The 20000-nt window shown below is 51.4% G+C and overlaps 1 protein-coding gene across 1 annotated transcript in view; it reads right to left on the minus strand.

Moving 5' to 3' along the window:
- The window catches only part of ADAMTSL3 (ADAMTS like 3), a 130839-nt gene that overhangs the window by 78430 nt on the left and 32409 nt on the right, over positions 1-20000 (minus strand). Inside the window, 2 exon segments of the mRNA XM_079764045.1 lie at positions 2544-2589; positions 8147-8274. Of these exon segments, the coding sequence (XP_079620171.1) occupies positions 2544-2589; positions 8147-8274 (174 nt within the window).

The following is a 20000-nucleotide window of genomic DNA, read 5'->3' on the forward strand; positions in this document are numbered from 1 at the left end:
AGGACAAACAAATAAACACACATATCCACAGGCACAGACCACAGGCCGGTGGTCGCCAGAAGGGGAGGAGGCTGGGGGTCACGTGTTTGGTGATGGATGGGCATCGGACTTGCTAGGGAGCCCGCGGCCGTGTGCACAGATAAAGAAATTAGAATGTTCTAGCCCTGGCACTTATATAATCCTACCTAACAAAATGGTAATATGCAAATTGACCGCACCTTTGCTACGCCCAAGCCACGCCCACCAGCCCAAACCACGCCCACCAGCCAATCAGGGAGAGTATGCAAATTACCCAACAAAGATGGCGGTTAATTTGCATACGCTGAGGGAGGGAGGAGTGAAGACTGAAGACAACTTAGAAGGAAGAGGGAGGAAAAGCGGAAAGCAAGGTGGCTGCCAAAAGGATAAGGCGTGTCAGCCTTCCACATGTGTGTGATGTTCCCAGTTACCCATTGTTCTCCTTAACTCATGTGTGTTTTTTTAAAATAAATTTTTATTGCCCTGGCCGGTGTGGCTCAGTGGATAGAGCGTCGGCCTGTGGACTGAAGGGTCCCAGGTTCGATTCCAGCCAGGGGCACATGCCCGGGTTGCAGGCTCGATCCCCAGTAGGGGGCGTGCAGGAGGCAGCCAATCCATGACTTTCTCTCGTCGTTGATGTTTCTCTCTCTCTCTCCCTCTCCCTTTCTCTCTAAAAATCAATAAAATATATTTTAAAAAAATAAAATAAATTTTTATTAATTTCAGAGAGGAAGGGAGAAGGGGAGAGAGAGAGAGAGAAACGTCAATGATGAAAGAAAGTCATGCATCGGCTGCCTCCTACACGGCCCGCACTGGGGATGGGGCCCGCAACCTGGGCATGTGCCCTCACCAGGAATCGAACCTGGGACCCTTGCGTCCGCAGGCCGACGCTCTATCCACTGAGCCACACCAGCCAGGGCTCCTCAACTCGTTTTGAAGTGTGTGGGAGCAGGACAGACGAGTACGAGTCTGTATTCTTTTTTGTTTTTGTGAATCCTCCCCCGAGGATATTTTCCCATTTGTCCTTTAGGGAGAGAGGAAGAGAGAGGGGGAGACGGAGAGAAACATCGATGTGAGAGAAACACATCGATGGGTTGCCCCCTGCACACGCCCCGACCAAGGCCTGGGCTAGGGATGAGCCAGCAACTTAGGTACCTGCCCTTGACCGGAATTGAACCCGGGACCCTTGGGTCTGCAGGCCGACGCTCTATCCATTGAGACACACCGGCCAGGGCTGTATTCTTTTTATGTGGCTTTTGGAGAATAATTTCACCTCCCTCAGCCCCAGCCCCCGAATTTGCAAAAAAGAAATAACCACACCTTAGCCTTGTGTGGCTTCAAGAGCCGGGTCAGATCCTATAGGTAAAAGCCCTCTGGTCCTCGCCTGCGTGGCTCAGTGGCTGAGCGTTCGTTGACCTATGAACCAGGAAGTCAGGGTTCGATTCCCGGTCAGGGCACATGCCCGGGTTGCAGGCTCGATCCTCAGGGTGGGGCATGCAGGAGGCAGCCGATCCATGATTCTCTCTCATCATGGATGTTTCTCTCTCTCTCCCTCTCCCTTCCTCTCTGACATCAACAAAAATACATTTTTTAAAAAGACCTTTGGTTATAATGTTCTTTATTACCCATAAATGAGTGAGATCATGTGGTATTTTTTTTTTTCACTGCCTGGCTTTATAACCTGATGAACAAAAAGATAGATACAGAGGCAAAGAAGCATAGAACAGACTGTCAAATTACAGCGGGAAGGCTGGGGAGGATTTAAGGGTGGGGGGAGATCAACCGAAGGACTTGTATGCATGCATATAAGCATAACCAATGGACGCAAGACACTGGGGGGGGGTGGGGTGAGGGCATGTGCCTGGGTGTGGGGTGGTAGGGGAGGCTGGGGGAAGGTAAATGGGAAAAAAAAAAGGAGACATATGTACTACTATTTCTAATACTTTAAACAATAAAATAAAAATTTGTTTAAAAAGCCCCTTTGGGCCTGGCCGGTTTGGCTCCGTGGACAGAGCGTCGGCCTGCAGACGGAAGGGTCCCGGGTTCGATTCTGGTCAAGGGCACAGACCTCGGTTGCAGGCTCCTCCCCGGCCCCGGCCCTGGTTGGGATGCGAACAGGAGGCAACCCATCGATGCGTCCTCCCTCACATCGATGTTTCTCTCTGTCTCTCCCTCTCTCTTCCACTCTCCCTAAACATCAATGGAAAATATACCCGGATGAGGATTAACAACAACAACAACAACAACAACAAAAGCCCTTTGAACTCTGAAGGTGTTTATAGACATTAGGTATTATTTCTAGGAATTCAGAAATTAGGAAATACCAAATTAGCTCATAAATGTGAAAGGGCCCCAAAAGGTAGTAGCATCATGGAACTGTTTAAACCTGTTGTCGATTAAACAATTACTCAAAATGTCCCAGAAGGGGCAGGAGATGGTGAGCTTTATAGGGCACATGACAGCATTGTAATTGCAAACACGGGGATAGATTTTACTAGATCCTGTATTTTTATCACGGAACTTACATGATTGCTGCACGTCTTGTAGCGAATGTTCTGCCCCTCGCAATTCCTAAAGGGAAAAAGGGGGCGGGGGGAGATAACAATGATTTCATGGAAGTGGCAAGCAGCAAAAAAAATAAAATAAAAAGAAAAAGAAAAAGAAGCCCAAACAAGGCCCTGCAAACCTTTTCGTGTGCACATTACCTCTCAAAAATTCAAAGTTTAAATTCTAAGAAATAGCGTTTGTGAGTCAGCTGGCTACAATGTCTCGTCGTGGAATAGATTTAAACAGAGAGTGAATGCTCGCCCGGCCGGCGTGGCTCAGTGGCTGAGCATCGACCTAGGAACCAGGAGGTCAGGGTTTGATTCCCGGTCAGGACACATGCTGGGGTTGCGGGCTCAATCCCCAGTGTGAGGCGTGCAGGAGGCAGCCGATCCATGCTTCTCTCTCATCGTGGATGATTCTCTCTCTCTCTCTGCCTCTTCTTCCTTTAAATCAATGATAATATATTTTTAAAAATAGAGATTGAATTCTTTAGTTGCATTCATGTAATGACTAGAGGCCCGGTGCACAAAATTTGTGCAGGGGGGGAGGTCCCCTCAGCCCAGCCTGCACCCTCTCCAATCTGGGACCCCTCAGGGGATGTCTGACTGTTGGTTTAGAGCAGTGATGGGCAACCTTTTGAGCTTGGTGTGTCAAACTTCGCCAAAAAACTGAGCATAACTCGGGTAGTGTGTCACTTTGAGGAAAAAACTAACTCCAAGACTCTAGTTGCAAATGTTTCATCCTCAGGAGCAGCAAATGTTTCATCCTCAGCATGTGGCCGCGTGTCATCAGAAATGACTACACGTGTCAGTGCTGACACGCGTGTCATAGGTTCGCCATCACTGGTTTAGAGGATCAGGCCTAAACCAGCAGTTGGACATCCCTCTCACAATCCAGGACCACTGGCTCCTAACTGCTCACCTTCCTGCCCTCCTGATAGCCTCTAACTGCCCTCACTGCTGGCCTGGTCACCCCCAACTGCCCCCCCCTCCGCCAGCCTGGTCACCCCCAACTCCCCTCCCCGCCGGACTGGTCGCCCCTAACTGCCCCCCTGCCGGCCTGGTCGCCCCTAACTGCCCCCCTGCTGGCCTGGTCGCCCCTCACTAACCCCCCTGCCAGCCTGGTCATCACATGCAGCCTGCTGTCAGTCGTTTGGTCGCCCCTCACTAACCCCCCTGCTGACCTGGTCGCCCCACGCAACATGTTCGGTCGTCCATTCGGTTGCGATGGTCACTTAGGCTTTTATATAGAGAGATATTACTTTCCCTGGAGTCCACATGACCACTGAAATGAATGTAGCGTGTGTGTGTGTGTGTGTGTGTGTGTGAGTGTGTGTGTGTGTATGTGTGTGTGAGTGTGTGTGCGTGTGTGTGCGTGTACGTGTGCGTGTGTGAGAAGGAGAGAGAGCCTGTATGTATTTTTCCTATGAAAACGAAGGAAAAGCTAGGAGCAAAGGCACTTGCATGGGCTGATCCTACAAGAGAATTCCTCTGCCTTCCCCACTCAGGGCACTGAGCCGAGTTGCCTGAGGACTCCACGCCCTTCTCTCATCCACACGACTGTGGGTGCGTTTATAATCACAGTTCTTCATGCGTGAGCTTGGAGGTCTTGGTTGGCTGCATAGTATTTGGTTGTTTTTCTGAGCAGGGTACACGGCTGGCATGTTATTGAGCCTTTGCCCTACATGATATATTCCTTTTTGTAAAAATATTTTTTTAATTGATGTCAGAGAGGAAGGGAGAGGGAGAGAGAGAGAGAAGCATCCACGATGGGAGAGATTCATCGATCGGCTGCCTCCTGCAAGCCCCACACTGGGGATGGAGCCCACAACCGGGGCTGTGCCCTGACCGGGAATTGAACCCTGACCTCCTGGTTCAGAGGTCGAAGCTCAACCACGGAGCAACACAGGCCAAGCTACTTACTTTTTTTTTTTTAAGTTTCTATCAGTTAATGCCCATATCTGGACTTCCTGTAATCCTATATAATAAAGAGCTAGTATGCTAATTAGATCAAACAGCCGAACGACCTTCCGGACGTCCTTCCGTATGACCTCCTGGACGAAGCCGGGGCTGTGAGGGCCGAGCCCCATGTACGAATTTCATGCACCGAGCCTCTAGTTTTGTCTATAAAGTCTATTTTTTCCTTTTTTTTTTTGGTTGTTAAATTTTAACTCTTTTTGTATAGGTAGTTATTTTTAAGTGTTGCTGTATATACTGTAGTAGATGCAAGATCATAGATATAATTTGAGACTGGTATTAACTTTGTTCCTGGAAAACAGGTTGGCAGCCAACTGCCTCCATCCAACAAGGAATTCAATCACATTCATGATGAGAGAGAATCATCGATTAGCTGCCTCCTACACGCCCATGTGCCCTGACCGGGAATCGAACCATGACCTCCTGGTTCCTAGATCAATGCGCAACCACTGAGCCACGCCAGTCGGGTGGAGAGGGGAACTTAAAGCGCTCTGTTTGTGTTTGGGAAATCCCTGATTGTGGAAAGCTGCTAATGGATTCAGGGAGTGAGAACCGAACGCTAGCTGACTTCTAAACCCTAAGAACCTTTCCATTTTCATTTCAAGGGGCAGGAAGATGTCAGAGGCTCCGAGCATTCGAGGGAATATGGGAATCCATCTAAATACTGGGACACCAAAAAGCTGCTGAGGGTTACAGAGTAGCATTGTTTATTTATTTACTAGAGGCCCAGTGCATGAAATTCGTGCATGGGTGGGGGGTCCCTCAGTCCAGCCTGCACCATCTCCAATCTGGGACCGCTGGCTCCTAACCGCTCGCCTGCCTGACTGCCTGATCGCCCCTAACCACCTCTGCCTGCTGGCCTCATTGCCCCTAACTGCTCCCCTGCCGGCCTGATCGCCCTTAACTGCTCTCCCCTGCAGGCCTGATCGCCCCCTACCTGCCCTCCCCTGCCGGCCTGATCACACCCTACCTACCTTCCCCTGCCGGCCTGATCACCCCCTACCTGCCCTCCCGTCGGCCTGATTGCCCCTAACTCCCCTCCCCTGCTGGCCTGATCGCCCCTAACTGCCCTCCCCTGCCGGCCTGATCGCCCCTAACCACCTCTGCCTCAGCCCCTGCCAACATGGCTTTGTCCAGAAGGATGTCGGGCCTAATTAGCATATTACTCTTTTATTAGTATAGATTTGTTCATCCTCACCTGAGGATATGTTCCCATTGATTTTTTAGAGAGAGTGGAAGGGAGCGGGAGAGACACAGAGAGAGAAACATCAATGTGAGAGAGACACATCGATGGGTTGCCTCCTGCACGCGCCGCCCTGACAAGGGCCCAGGCCGGGGAGAAGCCTGCAACCCTGGCATGTTTCCTTAGCAAGAATTGAACCTGGGACCCTTCAGTCCACAGGCTGATGCTCTATCCACTGAGCCACACTGGCCAGGGTGTAAGGATTTTTTTTAACCCCACCATCTGACTGGTATCCCACTTCCCTTTTATGTGGACCCCCACTGGCGTGGCATGCTTGGGGAACCATTTAATACGAAAATGAATGACTGCCCTGGCCAGTGTGGCTCAGTGGATAGAGCGCCGGCCTGCGGACTGAAGGGTCCTGGGTTCGATTCCCATCAAGGGCACGTACCTCGGTTACACGTACCCCGGCCCTGGTCGAGGTGCGTGCAGGAGGCAACCCATCGATGTGTCTCTCTCACATCGATGTTTCTCTCTGTCTCTCCCTCTCCCTTCCACTCTCCCTAAAAAAAAAATCAATAGAAAAAATATCCTCGGGTGAGGATTAAAAACAAAAAAAAATAAAGAAAAGAAAACAAATGGCCAATTTATGAATCAGGCATGAAATAAAATGCAAGTTATTTCACAGTTAAGGACTCACACTGGAGCCCTAATTCCCCGAGCAGGAACCCGCCAGCGGATTCTGGAAATCACTCCGTTGGCTCCGAGCAACGGAGCTACGGAAACATCCCTTCCAAGATTTTAACATTTCACTCTAATTGTTCTACGCCGGAGCTAACGGCCATCGGGAGTCCAGGGGCGATGGAGAACACCGTGTCACAATTACGTCTTCTCCGTCCATGACCACACTCGTCGCAACCTGAAACTGAAGCTTTTTTGAAGCCGTAACTTTATGAATAGGTAAAAAAAACCACATGTGGATGCCACATGAGGATACATTATAAATACGAATAACATTGCCCTGGAGTTTATAGCACGAATAATTTATTACATGCACTTGATGATATAGGGACTCAAAAACTAGTGTCTTAAAAAAAAACGGAGAAGCATGAGTTTTAAAGAATAAAAGTAGCCCTGGCTGGTGTGGCTCAGTGGATAGAACGCCAGCCTGTGGACGGAAGGGTCCTGGGTTCAATTCCAGTCAAGGGCACATGCCCGGGTTGCGGGCTTGGTCCCCAGAAGGGGGTGTGCAGGAGGCAGCCGATCCATAATTCTCTCTCATCATGGATGTTTCTCTCTCCCTCTACCTTCCTCTCTGAAATCAATAAAAATATATTTAAAATAAAAAAAGATAACTTTCTATCTTAAAAAAAATAGAATAAAAATATATTAATGTTTAAAAAATAGTACTTAACTTAAACCTGTGCTTCCCATGGTTGGTACTGGACTATCAACTTACAAATTTCTGCGAGAGAAAGACACACTCTGGCAGGCATACGGTTTGCCGTGCAAAATAACTGACCGTGGCCCGGACGGCATGGCTCAGTGGTTAAACATCGACCTATGAACCAGGAGGTCACGGTTTGATTCCCCATCAGGGCACATGCCCAGGTTGCAGGCTCCATCCCCAGAGTGGGGCGTGCAGGAGGCAGCCGATCCATGATTCTCTCTCCTCATGGATGTTTCTACCTCTCTCCCTTCCTCTCTGAGACCAATAAAAATATATTTTAAAAAAACTGACTGGCCCTGACCAGTGTGGCTCAGTGGATAGAGCTTCGGCCTGCGGACGGAAGGGTCCCGGGTTCGATTCCGGTCAAGGGCATGTACCTTGGTTGCGGGCACATCCCCAGTGGGGGGTGTGCAGGAGGCAGCTGATCGATGTTTCTCTCTCATCGATGTTTCTAACTCTCTATCCCTCTCCTTTCCTCTCTGCAAAAAATCAATAACATATATTTTTTTAAAAAAACTGACTCTGTCTAAATGTGATCAAACTCTAAACAAATGGGCGAAAGAGCTACATTCAACTCCTTTCTAAAACACAGGTTTTTTTTTTTAAAAAAAACACAACTCTATTTTTATTGATGTCAGAGAGGAAGGGAGAAGAAGAGAGAGAAACATCCATGATGAGAGAGAATCAAGCATCGGCTGCCTCCTGCACGCCCCACACTGGGGATGGAGCCCGCAACCCGGGCATGTGCCCTGACCGGGAATCGAACCCTGACCTCCTGGTTCCTAGGGGGATGCTCAACCCCAGAGCCACGCCGGCCGGGCTCCTGGGCTGATATTTAGACACCAGATGGGGCACCCCCAATGCTAGGCCCCTCCAAAGCCAAGGAGCCAGGGGTCTCCCCTGGGACCCCCTCCCCACAAACCCCCATCCAAAGGCTGGGCCTGGCCCAGAGCGCACAGGGGCCTCGCTCACCTCCCGCTCAGGCACCGGCGCAGCGAGTAGGACGCGCCGCCCCCGCAGGTCCGCGAGCAGTCGCTCCAGTCGCCCCAGGCGTCCCAGTTGCCGTCCTGGTCCTCCTCGGCTGGCGAGCTCCTGGAAGTCTGGAAGCGGAAGCAGACGGCACCCTAAATCCCAGACGCACGCATGGACACCCCCCCGACCCTCCCTCGCGACCCCAGAGTCCTTGGCCAAGGCACCTGCAAACGCCTGGCTTTGGGCCTCACCCGTCAAGGGTGTCAAACTCGCGCGGCCCCCGGGCCACAAGCCTCATGCATGGGGCCCGTGTTAGCCTTTGGGTTTGACATGCTTGCTCTGCCTGGAAATTCTGCGCACCTGAGGGTCTGGTCCTGATGCTGATGAGCTCACTATTTATTTACTTGTTTATACACAGTTGTGTTGGTTGCAGAGAGGAAGGGAGAGGGAGAGGGAGAGGGAAACATCCATGATGACAGGGAATCCCGGATCGGCTGCCTCCTGCACGCCCCACCCTGGGGATGGAGCCCGCAACCAGGGCATGTGCCCTTGACCGGGAATCGAACCGTGACCTCCTGGTTCATAGGTTGATGCTCAACCACTGAGCCACGCCAGCCGGGCCTTAAGCTCACGTTTCAATCTGAAATTGTATCATCCCGAAATGTAAATAAACTGGCTACTTCACAGTAATGTTTATTATTATTATTATTATTATTATTATTATTACTAGTGGCCCTGTGCACAAAATTCGTGCATGGGAGGGAGGGGTGTCCCTCAGCCCGGCCTGCACCCTGTCTAATCTGGGACCCCTCAGGGGATGTCTGACTGCCGGTTTACAGAGATCGGGCCTAAACCGGCAGTCAGACATCCCTCTCGCAACCTGGGACTGCTGGCTCCTAACCGCTCACCTGCCTGCCTGCCTGATTGCCCCTAACCACTCTGCTCGCCCCCAACTGCCCCCCCCCCTGCCGGCCTGCTCACCCCCACCTTCACTCCCCACTGGCCTGCTTGCCCCCAACAGCCCCCCTGCTGGCCTGCTCACTCCAAACTGTCCCCCCCCACTGTCCTGCTCACCCCCAACTGACCCCCACTGATGGCCTGCTCACCCCCAACCCGCCCCCCCCATCGGCCTGATCACCCACAACTGCCCTCCCCTCTTGGCCTCTAACCGCCTCTGCCTCGGCCCCACCACCATGGCTTTGTCCGGAAGGTCTCCCGGTCTAATGTGCATACTACCCTTTTATCAGTATAGATTATTGTTATTTATAACTTGCACAGCAGGGTCCCAGCTTGTGCCTAAGGAGTCCTCGCCTCTGGAATTCGGGCGCGCCTGCCCGCCACCCTGGTGCCGACTCCACGCAAACTTCTCCCACGAGGGTCCGTGGGATCTCCCGGGAGAGGCTCCATCGCGAGCAAACGAAGTCGATAAAGGAAGTCGATAAAAGGAAGTCGATACAGCGTCCGGGTCCAAGGAGATCAATACGGTCATTTATGAACAGAGTTCCGTTTACTTCGCTTCCTGGACTCACCGTCACTGATGCGTGTCAGGGTGCCCCAGGGAACAGATAAAGGGGCTGCTCCACGTTAAAGATATATAGATGGCCCGGCCGGCGTGGCTCCGTGGTTGAGCGTCGACCTAGGAACCAGGAGGTCATGGTTCGATTCCCGGTCAAGGGCACAGGCCCGGGTGGCGGGCTAGATCCCCAGTGTGGGGCATGCAGGAGGCAGCCGGTCCATGATGCTCTCTCTCATCACGGATGTTCCTCTCTCTCTCCCTCTCCCTTCCTCCTTGAAATCAATAAAAATATTTTAAAATATAGATGCAGCTGTAGATGCAGATATCGATATCTAGAAAAGGGATGCTTGTCACTCAAAGTTACAAAATGTTATTAAGCGACACAAGCCAGACTGACATCATTGGAGACCCGTACCCTAGTCCTAAGTGGGTGGGGCCGATACTGTAAACCGTTAATTCCCTCCAAATTAATCTACATATTTATAGCAACTCGCATGGCAATCCCGAGGGGAGTGTTTTTGGAATGGAGCAGAAGGATCCTAAAGTTACTCTTGTTGGGGTAAATGCCAACAAGAGCCGAGAAAAAAAAAAAATGCCGTAAGAGAGTGGGAACGAGAGGGAAATGGCCTCAATTAAAAGAGTATAGAACTGGCATCGCAATCGCAGAAAGATGTATTAAATTAAAAAAATAAAATAAATCGAGAGTCTAGAAAATGACCGGGGTGTGAGGATGAAGTGTGGGCCACAAGTCACGATGATGAATAGTTTTTGAAGAAATCATAGATAACGCCTTCGCAAAAACACACCAGAATGAATTCCAGATCTATCAGGACTTTATATTAAAAATGCTGGAATGGCCTGGCTGGCGTGGCTCGGAGGTTGAGCGTCGACCTGTGAACCAGGAGGTCAAGGTTCGATTCCCGGTCAGGGCACAGGCCCGGGTTGCGGGCTCGATCCCCAGTGGGGGGCGTGCAGGAGGCAGCCGATCCATGATTCTCTCTCATCATGGATGTTTCTCTCTCTCTCTTCCTCTCTGAGATCAATAAAAATCTATTAAAAAAGAAAAAAAACATATATTTTAATGTTTTTTGGGGGGGTAAAAGGCAATCATTACAGAAGTTAAAAATGCTGAAACGATATAATACTATAAAAAGTATTGATGAGTCATCATCCTATAAACCTGATATAGAAAAGACTGCCCGCCCTAACCAGTGTGGCTCAGTGGATAGAGCATCGGCCTGGGGACTGAAGGGTCCCGGGTTCGATTCCAGTCAAGGGCATGCACCTTGGTTGCGGGCACATCCCCAGTAGGGGGCGTGCAGGAGACAGCTGATCAATAGTTCTCTCTCATTGATGTTTCTAACTCTCCTTAACCCTTCCTCTCTTTAAAAAACAATCAATAAAATATATTAAAACATAAAATTTAAAAGTTCATTGTTTTAAAAGAAATCGATGGAAAAAAATATCCTTGGGCGAGGATTAACAACAACAGAGAGGGGGGAAAAGAAGCAGCCAACCGCGTCCCGTGGGAATACAGAAAAGCCCACGTCGGACAGCAGGCAGCAGGTAAGCTGTAAGTTGTGGCTCCGTGGTTGAGCATCGACCTCTGAACCAGGAGGTCACGGGTTCGATTCCCGGTCAGGGCACAGGCCCGGGTTGCAGGCTCCATCCCCAGTGTGGGGCGTGCGGGAGGCAGCTGATCCATGATTCTGTCTCATCATGGATGTTTCCCTCTCTCTCTCTCTCCCTCTCCCTTCCTCTTTGAGATCAATAAAAACATATTTAACAAACAACAAAAAAAGAAAGAAAGAAAGAAAAGAAATGATGACCAAACTCCAGGAGGGGGTTTTGCAATAGTTTTCACCGCAGTCTCACCAGGCAGTGGCTTTCCTGGATTCCGGCCAAGAGACCTATTTATAGCTCAGTCGCACCCCCCCTCCCGGGGAGGCGGCATTTGGGGAACCGTCCAGGCCCGGGAACGGATAAGAGCCTGGCAGCCTCGCGGCCCGTCAGCGGGAAGAAGGGCTAATTAAACCCACACTGTTTACCCTTCCCATTAGGCGGGCTGCTCCCTTCAACCCTCCCCATCTCACCCCGCCAGGGAGCCAGCCCTGTCCGGCCTGGGACGGACGCAACAACAGAAAGCACAGTTTTAACCCATAAACCACACACACACACACACACACACACACACACGAAGCTCTTCGGACTTGAAGGTGGGGAAGGCCGGGCACCCCTTAAAACGCACTCAGCTGCGACTGATTTCTCCTCCTGTCAGGGGATACCCTGATTTTTGCGGGGGGGGGGGGGCCGGGGGGGAATATGAAAAGTTGAAAAACATCATCATCGTATACATTTTAAAGGGAAGGCTGAGAGGCCGCCTTTGCGACATTGTCTCCATTTCTTCTGACTCTCCCATCTGTTCCGTTTATGATGAGGGTCAGGCTTCTTGCCCCACCCTGACTGACCAAAAAGAAACCAAATAAAAAAAAAACACACAACACCCAAAAACTTAATTCTAAAAGAACGCCACGAGGCTTGTTATCCGAGCAGACACGTGGTATTTCTGGCTGGATCGGTAGCTATTTCGCCCGGAAGAAAACGGAGAGAAAGTGACAGCTGGAGAGGGGACCTCACCGCTCCCTCCTCCCCTGCTTCTAAACCTCACTGCTGTTTTCTTTCTTTTTTAAAAAATATATTTTTTTAATTTTTTATTTATTTATCTTTTAATCCTCACCGGAGGATATTTTTTCCATTGATTTTTAGAGAGAGTGGAGGGAGAGGGAAAGACAGAGAGAAACAGCGATGTGAGAGAGACACATCCATAAGTTGCCTCCTGCACATGTTACCCCCCCACCCCCACACCCTCCACACACACACCCACCAGGGCCAGGGCAGGGGAGGAGCCTGCAACCGAGGTATGTGCCCTCGACCGGAATTGAACCCGAGACCCTTCAGTCTGCAGGCCGACGCTCTATCCACTGAGCAACACCGGCCAGGACAAAAATATATTTGTATTGATCTCAGAGAGGAAGGGAGAGAGAGAAAGAGAGAGAGAAACATGGAAACATCTATAATGAGAGCAAATCATGTATCGGCTGCCTCCTGCACGCCCCACACTGGGGATCGAGCCCGCAACCTGGGCATGGGCCCTGACTGGGAATTGAACCCTGACCTCCCGATTCCTAGGTCGACACTCAACCACTGAGCCACACTGGCCGGGCCTCACTGCTATTTTCAACTGGCCAGGCCCTCCACCCTTCTATGTTCCTTTTTAAAAACTAGAGGCCCGGTGCACAAAATTCGTGCACCGGGGAGTATGTCCCTCAGCCCAGCCTGCAACCTCTCCAATCTGGGACCCCTTGAGGGATGTCTGACTGTCCTATCACAATCCAGGACTGCTGGCTCCCAACCGCTCGCCTGCCTGCCTGCCTGATTGCCCCTAACTGCTTCTGCCTGCCAGCCTGATCACCCCCTAACCACTTCCCTGCCAGCCTGATCAATACCTAACTGCTCCCCTGCCGGCCCAACTGCCCCTAACTGCCCTTCCTTGCCAGCCTGGTCGCCCCTAAATGCCCTCCCCTGCCAACCTGGTCACCCCTAACTGCTCTCTCCTGCAGTCCTCGTCCCCTCCAACTGCCCTCCCCTGCAGGCCTGGTCCCCCACAACTGCCCTCCCCTACAGACTTGGTCCCCCACAACTGCCCTCCCTTGCAGGCCTGGTCCCCCCCAACTGCCCTCCCCTGTTGGCCATCTTGTGTCCACATGGGGGCAGCCATCTTGTGTGTTGGAATGATGGTCAATTTGCATATTACTCTTAGGAGATATATATATATATATATATATATATATATATATATATATATATATATATATTAATGCCTAGATCTGAAAGATGCCTAAAAAGTATATTTTATTGATATTTTTTACAGGGAGGAAGGTAGAGGGATAGAGTTAGAAACATCGATGAGAGAGAAACATCGATCAGCTGCCTCCTGCACGCCCCCCACTGGGGATGTGCCCGCAACCAAGGTACATGCCCTTGACCGGAATCGAACCCGGGACCCTTCAGTCCGCAGGCCGACGCTCTATCCACTGAGCCACACCGGTCAGGGCTAAATCTGTGACTTTTACGGAGCAGCAGAGCCGGACCCGTCTGGCAAGCACGTCGGCCGTGAAACACAGACGTCGCACAGGCGGTCACTCGTTGGAAACGCTGTGTTAGCCGCTCCATGCTCAGCACAGCCCCACGTGGCATCACTGACATTACACGTATGTTCGCGCCCCGTCGCCCCCACGGTTTCCTGAGGAGCCCACACGTGACCCAGGTTTCATGAGGAGTCAATACCTCTTCCAGGTTCAAACCACCTTGCACAACAACACACAAAGCATGCCAAGGGGCCCTGGCCGGTGTGGCTCCGTGGACAGAGCCTCGGCCTGCGGACTGAAGGGTCCCAGGTTCGATTCCGGTCAGGGGCATGTACCTTGGTTGCAGGCACATCCCCAGTGGGGGGTGTGCAGGAGGCAGCTGGTCGATGTCTCTCTCTCATCGATGTTTCTAACTCTCTATCCCTCTCCCTTCCTCTCTGTAAAAAAATCAATAAAATATATATTTTTAAAAAAAGAATGCTAAGGAGCCCTGGCCGGTGTTTCTCAGTGGACAGACCCTTGGCCTGCGGACGGAAGGATCCAGGGTTCGAGTCCAGTGGAGGGCATGTACCTCGGTTGCAGGCTCACTCCCCAGTAGGGAGCGTGCAGGAGGCAGACGATCGACGATTCCCTCTCATCAGCGATGTTCCTGTCTCTCTCTCCCTCCCCCTTCCTCCCTGAAATGAATAAAAAAATATATCTTTTTAAAAAAGAATATTAAAAAATGCTAATGAATGGGGTCAATGACATAAAAGTATCACTCAGGCGGTCACACAGATTGCAGAATTCGGTTCAACCAGGATGCATTTGACACTAACACAGCGGGGGCTGTGAGCCGGGCGCTACTGGGGGGTGGGCCGTACCCCACGCCTGCCCCTCCCGCCCTCCCCTGTAAACTCTGTACGTCACAGCTCCTTACCCCGATGGTCGGTGACCGTTCAGGGTCGGTCTACCCTGGCCTGTGTGTTGCTGGTTACTAACCACCTTCTTTTATCATTTTATAAAAATATATTTGTAACTGATGTCAGAGAGGAAGGGAGAGGGAGAGGGAGAGAAACATCCATGAGGAGAGAGAATCACGGATCGGCTGCCTCCTGCACGCCCCACACTGGGGATGGAGCCCGCAACCCTGGCCTGTGCCCTGACCAGGAATCGAACCCTGACCTCCTGGTTCATAGGTTGAAGCTCAACCACTGAGCCACGCCGGCCGGGCATTTACCATCTTCTTGAAGCCCTGGGCTAATTCCCAGGGACACGTGACCCATGCCACCAGGCTCCCCCTGACCTGACCTGGTTACACTTTATTTATTTATTTTTAAATATATATATCCTATATAATAAAGAGCTAATATGCAAATGGTTGTCACGCTGGGGCTAGAGGACCTGAGGCCGGGCCGGGGCACCTGAGGCCATGCTAGGGGACCTGAGGCTGAGCCCCCTGTCCGGTGGGGCTTGACTGGGGGCCTGAGGCTGTGCCCCCTGCCCGGTGGGGCTTGACAGGAGACCTGAGGCTGTGCCCCCGGCCCGGCAGGGCTTGATGGGTTGGAGCCGACTGGGTCTGGGTCTCGCGCGATTTTGAGGCACACACAGGTGGGCAGGGACTTGACTCTGGGTCCTGCAGCACTCCCCTGACTCTGAAAGGAGGGAGATTTTCATATACATTTTACTAATTTTCTTTAATCTTTGACACTTCTATTATAGAGAAAGGGCAAATAGCAATATTGAAATATTTCCTCTAATTAATTCCCTTTTAATGTGGATGAATTTCGTGCACTGGGCCACTAGTATATATATATATATATATATATATATATATATATATATATATATATATATATATATATGTATTATATCAATAAATTACATAATTTATTGATTGATTGATTTCAGAAGGAGAGGGAGAGAGACAATTCCCTCCCAGGGTGAGGCTGATTGGCAGGTGTGGGTTGCAGGCTCCATCCCTCGTGGGGGGCGTGCAGGAGGCAGCCAATCTGTGATGAGAGGGAATCCCCATAGGCTGCCTCCTGTAGGGGCCGAGCCTTCAAACACACTGCACGGAGCTCTGGCAGTCAGCAGCGGGAGAAGCCAGCGGGCGGTATTTATCTCACGCACGAGCTGCTGGGATGGGCTGGCGGCCGGCCGCTCCGGCCACCCCCTCCCCCACCCCGCGGGGTAGCGGGTCACCCCAGGTGAAGAGAGACATTCTGCACGCCCGAGCCCGACGGCACTCCGTTTGGAAGAGCTGAGAGCAAAATCTTAATTTCTTTCTTTATGTAGATGCCAGTGGCCCGGTGCACGAAATCCGTGCACGTTAAAAGGGGGTTGATTAGAGGGAATATTGTAATATCGCTATTTGCCCTTTCTCCATCATAGAAGTGTCAGAGATGAAAGAAAATTAGTAAGATGTCTATGAAAATATCCCTCCTGTCAGAGTCCGGGGCGCGCTGCAGGACCCAGAGTCATGTCCCCACCCACCACGCGCATGCACTTTGGTTTTTTTTTTTGTTTTTTTGTGTTTTTTTTTTAAATATATTTTATTGATTTTTTTACAGAGAGGAAGGGAGAGGGATAGAGAGTTAGAAACATCGATGAGAGAGAAACATCCATCAGCTGCCTCCTGCACGCCTCCTACTGGGGATGTGCCTGCAACCAAGGTACATGCCCTTGACCGGAATCGAACCCGGGACCCTTCAGTCCGCAGGCCGACGCTCTATCCACTGAGCCACACTGGTCTCGGCCCGCATGCACTTTGAAAATGCAGGAGACCATGATCCGGCCGGCCCCACCCCCATTGGGTGAGACCCAGACCCAGCAGGCCCCACCGCCATCAAGCCCCGCCAGGTGGGGGGCGCAGGCTCAGGTCCCCTGGTACAGGCTGGGTGGGGGGCACGGCCTGAGGTCCCCCACCCCGGCCCAGCACCACGAGGCCTCAGGTCCCCGCTGATCGCTCGTTACGGGAACCCAGCCTCCGCTGTGCGTGGCACCATCTTGTGATGGCGTTACAGCGTGAGGGTCAATTTGCATATTACCTCTTTATTATATAGGACTAGAGGCCCGGTGCAAAGATTGGTGCACGGGTAGGGTCCCAAGGCCTGGCCAGTGATCAGGGCTGATTGTGGGGCGACCAGTGGGGTGATTGGGGCCCCAGCTGGCACCCGCCTTGGCCAGTCTAATGCCACCCACGTGCTGGCCCCGCCCCCCGCCACCTTGTCGGGGCCTGTAGGCTGGGGGCAGCTCCCTGCGTTGAGTGTCTGCCCCCTGGTGGTCAGTGCACATCGTAGGGAGCGATTGAACTCCTAGTTGGTTGAACTCCCTAGGGACACTTTGCATAATATAGATAGATAGATAGATAGATAGATAGATAGATAGATAGATAGATAGATAGATATACACACACACACACACACACACACACACACACACACACACACTGAGTGGCCAGATTATGATGATCTCTGAACGCATAATAATCTGGCCACTCAGTGTGTGTGTGTATATATATATATTAGAGGCCCGGTGCATGAATTCGTGCATGGGTGGGGTCCGGCCAGCCTGGCCAGGGGGAGGGGACATGGGCAGTTGGCCAGCCTGCCTGCTGGTCGAGGGGACAATTTGCATATTAGCCTTTTATTCTATAGGATATACACGGAGTGGCCGGATTATTATGCATTCAGAGATCATCATCATCTGGCCACTCAAGTGTATATATTTTTTTCCATTGCAAGCATTTTTTACAATTTATTGAATGTATCTGTTCCCATGTTATAAGGCTGCGTAAGTGTGTATGTGAGTGTATATTTTTGTGTTTCTTTTCTGCCTTTTTTTTTTCTTAATCCTCACCCAAGTATAGTTTTTCCATTGATTTCTAGAGAGAGTGGAAGGGAGGGAGGGAGGAGAGAGAGAGAGAGAGAGAGAGAGAGAGAGAGAGAGAGAGAAACATTGATGTGAGAGAGACACATTAATTGGTTGCCTCCCACAAGCACTCCTATCAGGGCTGGGGAGACATGGGCCCTTGACCAGGAATCGAACCCGTGACCCTTCGGTCAGCAGGTGGGTGCTCTAACCACTGAACAACCGACCAGAGCTTTGCCTGTTTTTAATTTACTTTAATTTTTTTTTTTTTTGGTTAATCCTCACCTGAGGATATTTCCCCATTGGTTTTTATGGAGAGTGGAAGAGAGAGGGAGAGACCGAGCGAAACATCGATGTGAGAGAGACACATCGATGGGTTGCCTCCTGCATGAGCCCCGGCCAGGGCCCGGGCTGGGGAGGAGCCTGCCACTGAGGTCCGTGCCCTTGGACGGAATCGAACCCGGGACCCTTCAGTCCACAGGCCGACATTCTATCCACTGAGCCACACCTGGTTGATCTCTTTCAAATTCCGATCCACTTCCCTAGCCGGTGTGGCTCAGTGGATAGAGTGTCGGCCTGTGGACTGAAGGGTCCCGGGTTTGATTCCGGTCAAGGGCACGCACCTGGGTGGCAGGCTGAATTCCCCGCCCTGGTCGGGGTGCACGCAGGAGGCAACCAATCGATGTGTCTCTCTCACATCACTGTTTCTCTCTCTGTGTGTCTCTCTCTCCTTCCACTCTCTCTAAAATCAATGGAAACATATCATCGGGTGAGGATGAACCACACAGCAACAACACACAATGCAAATCCAGATCCATGGAGGTGTGGGATTTGCGCCCAGTGAAATTTTCTAAAAATATATATATTCTTATTAATTTCAGAGAGGAAGGGAGAGGGACAGAGAGGTAGAGACATCCATGAAGAGAGAGAGGGTCATTGTATCGATTGCTTCCTGCATGCCCCCCGCTGGGGATCGAGCTGGCAACCTGGGCACGTGCCCTTGACCAGGAATTGAACTGTGACCTCCTGGTTCAGAGGTTGACGCTCAACCTCTGAGCCAGGCCAGCTGGGCTCCCAGTGAAAAAAAATTTTTTTAAATATATTTTATTGATTTTTTACAGAGAGGAAGGGAGAGGTACAAAGAGTTAGAAACATCGATGAGAGAGAAACATCAATCAGCTGCCTCCCGCAAACCTCCCACTGGGGATGTGCCCGCAACCAAGGTACATGCCCTTGACCGGAATCGAACCCGGGACCCCTCAGTCCACAGGCTGACGCTCTATCCACTGAGCCAAACCGGTTTTGACCCCAGTGAAATTTTTAATGCAGACTTTTCCTTTCGGAAATGACCTGAAGAAGGAATCCAAGCATATGGTGGCCCATCTGAGGGCGGGGGCGATCCTGTTCCCTTTGGCGTACGTGTGGCTCATTGCTTCCCCGAAGTGACCGGGTTGTACTCGCAAGGCAACCTGATCAAATTAGGGTTCACGTTCTCGGGTCTGCGTGTGACCGCCGGGGAACCTTTCTATGGGGTTCTCCGCCCAAACATGGGCACCCACAATCGTTGTTACCTTTTTAAAAAATATTTCTTTTATTGATTTCAGAGAGGAAGGGAGAGGGAGAGAGAGAAAAAAAACATCCTATATAATAAAAGCCTAATATGCTAAGTGTCCGGTCGGCCGTTCAACCAATCAAAGCGTAATATGCGAATGATGTGCTAAGGCCGCTCAACTGCTCGCTATGACGTGCACTGACCACCAGGGGGCAGACGCTCTGACCAGTAGGTTAGCTTGCTGCTGGGGTCCAGCTGATCGGGACTGAGCGAGACGGGCCGGACACACCCTGGAGCCCTCCAACGGTCCCTCCCCGGCTGGCCAACCTCCCACATCCCTCCCTGGCCCTGATCGTGCACCGGTGGGGTCCCTCGGCCTGGCCTGCGCCCTCTCACAATCTGGGCTGAGGGGACCCCAACCAAGTGCATGAGTTTTGTGCACCGGGTCTCTAGTCCTATATAATAAAAGCCTAATATGCTAAGTGTCCGGTCGTATGGTCGTACATTCAACCAATCAAAGCGTAATGTGCTAATGAGATGCTAAGGCCGCTCAACTGCTCGGTATGACGTGCACTGACCACCAGGGGGCAGACAGTCAACAGGTCCACCAGTCGCTATGACGTGCACTGACCACCAGGGGGCAGACGCTCCAACCAGTAGGTTAGCTTGCTGCTGGGGTCCAGCCCATCAGGACTGAGCGAGACGGGCCGGACACACCCTGGGGCCCTCCCACGGTTCCTCTCCAGCTGGCCAACCTCCCACATCCCCCCCTGGCCCTGATTGTGC

The sequence above is a fragment of the Cnephaeus nilssonii genome, assembly GCF_951640355.1.
Source record: "Cnephaeus nilssonii genome assembly, chromosome: 24".
NCBI lineage: Eukaryota > Metazoa > Chordata > Mammalia > Chiroptera > Vespertilionidae > Cnephaeus > Cnephaeus nilssonii.